General features: G+C 50.4%; 1 protein-coding gene across 1 annotated transcript; it reads left to right on the top strand.

Annotated features, from left to right (window-relative positions):
- Positions 1-8,039: 8,039 nt before the first annotated feature.
- LOC108864124 (uncharacterized) lies at positions 8,040-9,482 on the top strand. Its single transcript, XM_018639118.1, has one exon. It carries the CDS (start codon positions 8,040-8,042, stop codon positions 9,480-9,482), a length of 1,443 nt encoding a protein of 480 aa, XP_018494634.1.
- The last annotated feature ends 1,285 nt before the right edge of the window (positions 9,483-10,767 follow it).

The following is a 10,767-nucleotide window of genomic DNA, read 5'->3' as shown; positions in this document are numbered from 1 at the left end:
AATCGGAAGAGTCGTATCGAGACGGTACGGTACGGTGCCATACCGGAGAAAAACTGTTCGAAAGCGCATTCAAGTAGCAGCGCTCTCGGTGAACGGGTGAACTTCGCGAGTGGATCTTCGATCTAGGTGGAGAATGATGGAAATATGTAGCTCTTGACCCACTCGGCGATACCCGGTGTTGGAAGAAGTGTTATATCCGTGTAACAGTTTTCAGTTTTCCGTGTCAAGAATGTAGCACGTCCTAGATAGTTTCTCTCTCCCGGCTACGCGGACTGTCATAGCTTCCTTGTCCGCTGTACTATAAAAGCATACGTCTATGTAATAAAGACACTCTGGCTGGTTACTCAGGCTATCCTGGTTGCCGACTTCGCTTGACGTGTTCCCAACCGAAAGTCTCGTGCATTTATTCAACATCGTGAATCCCTCCACACAGTACTCATCTCACAGCTGAATTTCGACTGAGCATTCGACTAGTGGACCATCAAATTTCCAACATTTCCGGAGCTCGACCGGTTCTCATGGGTACCGTAAAAAAAATCGCCTCTTGTCACGCATCGGCCGAAGAAGGTTCAGTTTTTAATTTTCAAATTAATTCTTAGAAGTTGTTATGCAGCTATTTAGGTGTGAAATTGTCTCAGGAACTCAACGCACCAAGTTCCAAGGCGATCCGAGCATTATTTCCGGAGCTCGACAGGTTCTCATGGGGTCCGTAAAAAAAAAATCGCCTCTTGTCACGCATCGGCCGAAGAATGCTCAAATTTAATTTATAAATTAATTTTATGAAGTTGCTAAGCAGCTATTTAGTTGTGAAATTGTCTCAGGAATCCGACGCACCAAGTTCCGAGGCGATCCGGGCATTATTTCCGGAGCTAGACCGGTTCTCATGGGGTCCATAGAAAAAAATCGCCTCTTGTCACGCATCGGCCGAAGAATGCTCAATTTTTAATTTTTAAATTAATTTTAGGAGCTGCTATCCAGCTATTTAGGTGTGAAATTGTCTCGGGAACCCCACGCACTAAGTTCCGAGGCGATCCGAGCAATATTCCCGGAGCTAGACCGGTTCTCATGGGGTCCGTAGAAAAAAATAGCCTCTCGTCACGCATCGGCCGAAGAATGTTCTGTGGGGCAGGGTTTCCCAACAGGGGTTCCGCGACGAGAATTTCGGGGTTCCGTGGCGAAGTTTTTTGCGGAACCCTTGGGTTCCGTGAGCGAATTCCCAGAGCTCCAGCGGACAGATACTCGGTTCGATCACAGCCCGACAGCCAAGATCTAACAGAAAAGTGGATACTCATTTTAGGGTAAATCGGGGTCGCTGATCACGAATCCGGCGTCAGAATGTTCGGAAAGGCTGTGGTTTTCGCGACTTACATACTTTGTTTCGCCGTTTCGAAATAGGCTGCTTTAATACGAACATTTCGAGATCAAGCAGACCCTTCCGGGTTAGAAGCGAAACACTGAACCCTGTGAAGATTGCTTTTTGACTTTGAATTCCGAACGAGATCTATGACTCCAGTGTAGAACATCACGTCATCATATTCCGATGTGGCAGTCTCTTCGGCAAGCTCTAGTCTTGGGCTTAAGTTGAGATCGGTGCCTAGCAATGACTTCGTCTCAGGAACTCAAGTGCGTGAGATCACCCGACTTATTCTGTTACATCTGTGGACAATACCGCATTGGATCGAGTATGCGTTCAATCTCCGAAAATGTGAGACATTTGTACTTCGCGTATTTTGGTCAGTCCCTTAACACGAAGCCTTGGACGCCATCTATGGTGTGCAGCTCTTGTGTAGGAACGTTGTCGGACTTGTCGAAAGGGAAACGGAGATGTATGCCTTTTGGAGAAGCGATGATTTGGTGCGAGCAGAGCAATCATATAAACGATTGTGACTTCTGCATGACCGATGTCCGAGGCATCAATAAATATACCCGGCACACGTGGAACCACCCGACGGACGGTACCGTCCGCCTGCCTGCCCCGTTCACACTCCGAAGAGGTTCCAATACCGGTCTACGGGAAGCCAGAAGAAAACCTTACGGAAGAGCTTCAGACGAGTAGAGAATGGACGCCAGAAGAGCTTCAGACGAGTAGAGAATCGACGCCAGGGTTTGGCGATTTATTCCTACCGGAGAAGTTCTCCACCACGTTCAACCAGCTCGAGTTGAACGATCTCGTCAGGGATCTTCGTCTGCCAAAGGAATCTGCAGAACTTCTGGCGTCAAGGTTGAAGGAAAAGACTCTGCTTGAGCCGGGTAAGCAAGGAATTGAAATGTCCTATTGGCACTGGAAGGAACCCTTCCAGTGCCATGAGGACGGCCATTTGCTGGCTGAGGCCATCCCTAGGCACGCGAAGGGTTCGGCGGAATACGATTGAACTTTTCTTGCTTATTCTACAGGCACCAAAGTTACGTTTTATCGCACGCGAGATGCGGAACTCCGGCGGTACTTCGGCACGGACGCTGACTTAGTGTACTGCCAGTATGTCGCAGATCTCGTCCAACACATGGGTCTGCCACGATACAATGCCAGCGAGTGGCGCCTGTTCGTCGACAGCTCGAAAAGAAGCTTGAAGGGCGTTATTTTACATAACGGCAACCACTACGGCTCGATTCCCATCGCTCACTCCACCCGAATGCGTGAAGAGTATCAAGCCATCGAGTTTACCTTGGAAAAAATCAAGTATCAGGAGCACAACTGGCAGATTTGCGTGGATCTCAAAATGGTGTCAATCCTCTTAGGCCAACAAAGTGGCTACACAAAATATCCTTGCCCTTTGTGTCTTTGGGATAGCCGTGCTGATGGCCATCATTGGATAAGGAGGCATTGGCCTCCGAGGGATCTCGTCGTAGGCGAGCACAATGTGATCAGAAGAGCTCTCGTTCCAGTCGATAAAATCATCCCACCGCCGCTCCATATCAAACTGGGGCTTGTGAAACAATACATCAAAGAACTAGACAAAAACGGGAGCTGTTTCTCTTACATCGTTCGCAAACTTCCCTCTGTAAGCATCCAGAAGCTCCAGGCGGGTGTGTTAGACGGACCTCAAATCCGTAAGCTCATCAAGGATCCAGCTTTCGTTGCATCAATGAAGCGAGAGGAAGCCGACGCGTGGCGCTCGTTCGTTCTGGTTGTGCAGAACTTCTTGGGGAACAACAGAGCTGAGAATTGGGTATCAATGGTTCGTACCATGCTCGGCTGCTTCCACAGACTCGGATGAGTATAAAAATGCACTACCTCAACGATCATCTTGATAGATTCCCCCAGAACTGTGGCGATGTCAGTGACGAGCAAGGCGAAAGATTCCATCAAGACCTGAAAGTTATGGAGGAGAGGTACCAAGGGAGGTGGGACGCCCACATGATGGCCGACTATTGCTGGAGCCTGATGCGGGACGACTCAGAAACAGTGCACTCCAGAAAATCGCTTACGAAATGTTTCGATGGTTCGAATTCATAAAGCCCCGAGATTACACACTGGATGACTCCCCCGATTACGACCAACTGTTGAACTTGGTTCGGTCTCGGAATGTTTGTTTCTGAATGTACCCTATGACGGGATGGCGGTCAAGAGGCTTCCAGGGCTTGAGTTATCACTCCTCCTAATTTTATCGTCAGCTCGACATTACGTCGTGCTTTTTCAACGATGTCGGCTCTAGTAGTTCGCCGGCGGGGTGGCGCAAAGGGAGACCGGTCGCCATCTCTTCTCGCGATCAATCCGCGGACGACCGATGTGTGAGTCTGTACTGTTGACTTCTGACACGTTTTCTCTTTCTATGTCAGCGTGTCTCTCTAATACTCTAATTCGATTGACAATCGGTCGATGGTAGGAGAAGTATGATACATAGCGTCTGGTCTCTACATCTATCCGTCTCGAGAAGGTTAGGTCGATGCAGGTGTTCCCAAGGGTCGTCATTTCTGTAGGATTGCCACAAAATCGCAGATCATAATATTCTTCAAAATACTCTTCAAGTTTCGGACGATCAGTATCGGATATATTGAAGTCTCCCATAACTATTAAAGGGACACTATGGAAGACAGTGCTGCCGCTGGTTTCGAATCTCAACATGGCGGCTCCGAAATGTCTCTTCATACATATCTTCGAATGCTGACTTCTGGTGAATGTGAATGGACGCTTGAATGAATACTTTGGCTCGAGGGATTTCGATCTCCGTGAGAGACATGTCAAATGGATGGTCGCTTCGTTCACTCGATGCTCCATGCAGATTCAATGGTCGTGTGCCTACCTCATAATCCGCCCGTTTGAAAACGGCTGATCCCCCGGATCGTTTGGAACATGCTGCTTGATGGATTATCGTGAAGCCCTCGATAGGAACAGCTGATATTCTGTTTTGTATCCATGTTTCTGTTAGAACCAATAGCTTAGCTTGCGATAGTATCGAATCGCTGGATATGTCTTTGGTATGGGCAGTCAAACTTGGAAAGTTCATATTCACGATAATCAAGCCAAGATTTTTGTTTGATGCTTCCTCTATGAATTCCCTGAGTCCAGTGGAGATCGTTGGTAACCTATAAGTTGTTAGCCTTTCGTATTCGTTTCTCACTACCCTCGTCGATGGACTGTCTGATCTTCGTGCGTGATAGAATGTGAAGTCGTCGGTGATGTTGGTAAGGGACATAACCCCCAGTGATGTTACTCTACTCATCGCTACGTAAACTAATTGCTGTTTATGGTTTTTATGGTAGTCATAGACGATCTCATTGAACGTCCCGCCTTCAGATTTGTGAATAGTGAGTGCACACGCTGGTGCTAATGGGAACTGACAGCGATGGCATTTGATTTTGATTCCCGCATTTATATTGATTGAGCGTCTCTCAATTGGTACCCATCCTCCTTCGAGCTCTTGTGGTTTGCTTCGAACGTGCGCTCTGTATCTCATCATGATACGGCTGCCTATATTCTTGCTAGAGAATTTAAGCCAAACACGGGTTGATGCCGTTTCAGTGTTCGGACATGGAAAATGTTTGACATAGCAGAGCTTTCCGATTGCTCCGTTAACTATTCCGTCCTCGACATCGACGTTTAGTGTTAGCATATGTATATGGATAATCCTTCGAAAATTTTATGCTGTAGGGAAGTCCTCCGCAATCCGAGCTCTTAATACGATGCACCTTCCCCACAGCGTCGCGCCTTTCGCCCTCCGTGATGTACCCCGTGTGTATCTATATCCTGGGCGGTTATGTGCTCTGTGCTCTCCATAGTGGGTAATGCACTCGCATTATCTTGTTCTACGTCTACATTATTGAAAAATAGACGTACTGCGGAGTCTGGAACGTTTTCCTTGCACCACTGCCGCGTGCGGTATCTTGATTGGATCATTTCTTTTTCTTCTGTTGTGAGCCCGTCTCCTGAACCGATTTTGCTCGAAACCGATGAGAAGTACGAATCCTTCTGACGCACTACTTGTGTTGAGGGATAAAAGTCAAGGGATTGCCAAAGTAGTGCGTTTTTTCCGATAATCTGTTGTGTCGCGCTGTATACTGGAGCCGCTCTTACTGGTGGAAGTTGTTTTAAATCGCCGCAAGCTACAAGATCTACGCCGCCAAAGATATCCGTGGGATTTCCCATCATTTCTCGTAATCGTGAGTTTACCGAATGAAGGAGGTGTGAGCTACACATACTTGTTTCGTCGATGATGACGCACCTGACGTTTCGAAGAATGTTCCGATACGTTTGTAATACATCATAAAAGAGGCGATTGGTTCGTCTCGAAGTTGTCAATCGAAAAGCTGCATGAATCGTTGAGCCATCCAGGCCGACAGCGGCTTTCCCCTTAGTTGCCGTCGCGATGTATGCGTTGTTCAATGAGTTAGGTTGCTGAGAATATCGATTGTCCATGCCGAGGAGAATCGCAGGACGATGAGAGTTCCATTCGCTGACATAGGACCGGTCCGCCACTGGAAACCTTCTATCAAATTCCCGGATGGCGTCGACGATGTCTCCTGGCGCGATGTTGGAAGGGCTCACTCGAAGCTCGTGCTCACAAGCGGCTATCGATATTTCGGGTCCGCCTTGTGGCCCGATCAGCCTGATATTAAACACCGACGTGCCGTTCAGAGCATGGGTACCAACAAATGCTTGGACAGCCAGATCACATTTCCCAATCGGCGGCGATTGAAGTTCCCGACACAGTTCAGGAACGGCCACTGTGAGCGAACTTCCCTTGTCAATGAAGATCCGCACTGGGATTCGACGGTTGCCAGCTAGCGCGTAAGCACATGCCGTCCACAAGAGTGTGCCACAGATCCCCTTGTACTGGCCGACCATAATATTAATCGGATCCTCCAAGGGGAGCTGAGTCGTCAGTATGCATAGAGGGATAATGCTCCTTCGACTTGCACTTCACGCATGCGAATCTCGGTCCGCGACACTCCGTCAGGGTGACATGTCGCGGTCGGAGGCATTTTTCACAGCGTTCCAGATCGCGGAGGAGTTCCGCGCGCTGCGGTATCGTGAGGTCCGCGCAGCACCGCGACGATGAGTGCTCCTCGGACTTGCAGAAGAGACATTGTTTCGGACGGAAATGTTGGTTGGGAGACCTCTTGGTTGCTAATTTGGTGACGGCTCAGGGAGGCGGAGATCGGGGCTGGACAGTTTCGGAAGAGGCCGCTAGACGGCGCTAGACAGCTGATGGCGGGTGACGTCAGTCACTCGCTCTGTCAACCACCGACTCTCAGAGAACGAAGTTATTTAGAAGTGATACTCCCATACTTATAGGTCAATGACAGTTCGGAGAAATCCGTAGAGATACTTGTATTCAATTAAGATTGTGACCAATAGAGCTGGGGGGCTGTCGAGGTTTGAAGACGCCGTGACGTCAGTCAGGTGTTGTCGTGAGGTCTCTCCTTCAGAGGATCAAGCGGGCGTGCCGACGGCGGCACGCGGGACATCACTACACGTGGAGGCTAGGCCCAAGGAGGAACTAACCGTTCCCTGCTATCGGCAAGGCCCGCGCTCCAGGAGTCAACATCTTGACAGTTGCCCCAGTGACTAGGTCTACTAAGTCGACTAAAACAGACTCTTTTCATTGTGCGTGCAACAACGCCGGCGACGGTGCTCAGCGCGCCGCCGTACCGCTCGTCTGCCTGTTGTTGATCGAGAAAATATTGTGACGGTGTTTCAGTGCAATGCATGGGAGCCTTGGAGAAGAACCTGGAGTGCAGATTGGTTGTGTAAATGGAGAACAGATGTCCGAGGGGAACCCGGAGTGGGCAGACCTAGTGAGCGCGCGATTGTAGAGCGCCCTGCCGACTCGGGGGGAACCAAGGCAGATGAGATACATTGTAGCAGGCGACATGTGTGCTGGGGTCTACGATCAAAGGCGGAGAGCGGCGCCGCCGTCGGGCACGGCAGTGCAGTCCAAGTGCACGTAATTGGGAGAGAGAGAAAGAATAAAGACCGACGCGAGGAGAGGAAATAGTCACTCGTAATCGGGAGTTGAACCGAGTTGCGTGTTCTTATTGTGCTCAGTCCCAGCGTCCCCGAGTTCTCAGCCCTATCCGGCCCCCGAGTTCCCGTCCACCTCCGCAGCCCCAGCGTCCGCTTCTTCGATCCATCTCACCGTGTTGTGGTGAGCCCGTCTTCCGAATTTCCCCCGTCCTCGCGCGTCCCAGCAGTTAGCCCTAACGTCCGTCCTGAGCTTCCCTTTAGAAAAACCCCGCTACATTTGGTGGAGATGCTGCGACCCCCCTACCTAGAAACAGCTAGCGTAACGTTAGGATAGCATATCAGCCAAGCAATTGGCGTATTTCCCAAAGAAGAGACAAAAAAAAACCGAACCACGTGGCAACCTCCGAAAGTGCCCAGTCACTTCGTGCGCTTTGCACGCGGATACCAAGCGAGGAACGGAAATATTAGCTAAGACGGCCCCAAGTAACCCCCAAACGCTGTAAGGCGAGCCTGGAATAACATTCTCATAGGATCCTAGCGGCTATTCGGTAAAAATCCCCAATCCCGATCTCTCACCCGGGGACCGTCACTAAGATCCGCATTAACCCTCCTTGCGCCCATCTGCCGGATGAAAATGCGTTCCGGAAGAGTCCTTCACACACAGCCGAGACCAGGACCCAGCGGAAGAGTCGAAACAAACCGCCTGGGAAACGCTGCCGAAGAGCAAGAGGTCGCGCCCGCCCAAGAAATCCACGCAGACGCACCCGCACAACCGGAAACGGAAGGCAACCCAGCGGACGACGCGGCCGCCCCCGAAGACAGACGGAACGTCCCAGCCAACCCGCCCCTCATCCAGAGACACCTTCAGGGCCTAGGGATCGACTTGTCGGAGGAAATCTTGAGGCAAATCGTGGACGACCTCACCAGGCGAGTTCGGGAGAGAATGGTCACCAACGGAACCGCGGCAGCAACCACGGACCAACCGCCGGCGGCCCCAGCAACGAAGACAGAGGAGGAGAAGCAGGCGGAATTGGAGAAATTCCTTCCGCCCGCAGTGAGAAGCACCAAAGAGCCGAGAAGCTACCGCCCCGAAGACGACGCATCGCTGTGGATCAAGCAGTATGAGATCGCGTCGGTCCTCAACGGGTGGAACGACCAGTTCAATCTGGCGACGGTGGAACTCTACATGACAGGAACAGCGCTGCAGTGGGCGCAAAACTGCCTGCCCGGTCTCACGCAATGGAAGGCCTTCAAGAAAGCTTTCCTCGCGAGATTTGATATCGGACGCGTCGCAAAGGCCAAGAGCCAACTCCGCAGGCTAATCCGCGACGAGGAGCAGCCTCTCCTCGACCACCTCGAAAACGTGCAATGGCTTTGCCATCAAGTTGACCCAGCAATGTCGGACGCGGACATCATCGAGCGTTTCTCAGACACCATCAGCGGAGCTGACTACGCTGATCTGCAGGGAGAGGCGGCGACAAAAAGCCTCCGACGCCTACGGGCGGTGCTGGAAGCGAGGAAACACCAGGCGGCGACCCGTAACAAAGCACCGCAAGCGACTCAGCCACGTCCCACCATCGCCGCGGTGTCCTCAAGCGGCGGGAGCTACGACCGACTTAGCAGCCCCAGCAACGACAGAGGTCGCAGCCCGCGGAGGGAGCCATCCCAAGGACGGACCCCCGAGAGATCCTCCGAACGGTACGGTGGCGTGCGGAGCCGCAACCCCGACCACCGACAGCCCGATGGGTACCGCTACAGGAACCCGTCACAAGGCCGTCGCCAATCCGACGACCACATGTACCGAGCCATCTTCGAAGGCGACCGACGATCCTGGGACAACAAGCCCATCTGCAACTACTGCGACCGGGTGGGCCACGTGCAGAAACACTGCCGGGACAAAGCGAACCGAGTGCCGGCCGCCAGAGCGCCCAACCGCTTCGGAACGAACACTCGTAGCCCCGGACGCCCCCAGACGGAGAACGGATATCGGCCTCCGCACCGGTCACCGAGCCCCTACGGTGATCGCCAATCAGACCGCGCGCCGTCGCCGGGAAACGGCTCGCGCCGGGGCTCGTAAGCTGCGAGCAGCCCACGTCAACGGCGATTCATCAACTGAACAAAGCAGCGGTGGAGATACGCGGAGTCGGAAGTCACGAGGGAACCATCGACACGGGAGCTGATACGTCGGCAGTCAGCGCCGCGATCGTGAATAAGTGAATGGGTGAATAAGTGAATAAGTGAATAAGTGAATAAGTGAATAAGTGAATAAGTGAATAAGTGAATAAGTGAATAAGTGAATAAGTGAATAAGTGAATAAGTGAATAAGTGAATAAGTGAATAAGTGAATAAGTGAATAAGTGAATAAGTGAATACGTGAATAAGTGAATAAGTGAATAAGTGAATTAGTGAATAAGTGAATAAGTGAATGAGTGAATAAGTGAGTCGAGCGACGTCGAAGCCGGAATTCAGAGTATGAAGAAAGCAAAGTATGTGCATACCGACACCGCGGATCAATCGCGCGACGATTCCTGACGACGTCGCTGACCTCGATCGGCGCCCGTCTCTCGACGGGCCCGGACTTCGTTCTCTCGATGGGGCCGGAGTCGATTCGCTCGACGGGCCGCGTCCTTCTTTTTGCGGTGTGCCTCTTCTTTCCTTGTGTGTTTCTTGAGCTTCTGTAAGGTCTCCATTTCAGAACGAGTGTTCTGGAGTTAGCACCATCTCAGAACGAATGTTCTGAAATGAGCACCATCTCAGAACAAATGTTCTGAAATGAGCCCCATCTCAGAACAAATGTTCTGAAATGAGCACGATGCCAGAACAAATGTTCCAGATATCGACGAATCTGAATCAATGGTTCTAGGAAAAAAAAGGAGATTTCAGAACATTTGCCCTGACGAATGCATTATCCAGAACAGCTGTTCCAGATTTCACCATATCACTTTATCACTTTATCACTTTATCACTTTATCACTTTATCACTTTATCACTTTATCACTTTATCACTTTATCACTTTATCACTTTATCACTTTATCACTTTATCACTTTATCACTTTATCACTTTATCACTTTATCACTTTATCACTTTATCACTTTATCACTTTATCACTTTATCACTTTATCACTTTATCACTATATCACTTTATCACTATATCACTTTATCACTTTATCACTTTATCACTATATCACTTTATCGCTATATCACTATATCACTTGAAGGGTCATGAAGGATTAGACTTCGTCGTTTATTGGACTGAGCATACTCATTTATATAGACAGCCCATAACTACGTGTAACTCGGCGATAGGCGAGGAGTGAAACCTCTACAAATGCCCCCCGAGATAAATGAGTCCAGGAATCG

The sequence above is a fragment of the Galendromus occidentalis genome, unplaced genomic scaffold (assembly GCF_000255335.2).
Source record: "Galendromus occidentalis unplaced genomic scaffold, Mocc_1.1 scf7180000077365, whole genome shotgun sequence".
Classification (NCBI taxonomy): Eukaryota; Metazoa; Arthropoda; class Arachnida; order Mesostigmata; family Phytoseiidae; genus Galendromus; species Galendromus occidentalis.
This window is presented reverse-complemented; position numbering and strand designations above follow the sequence as displayed.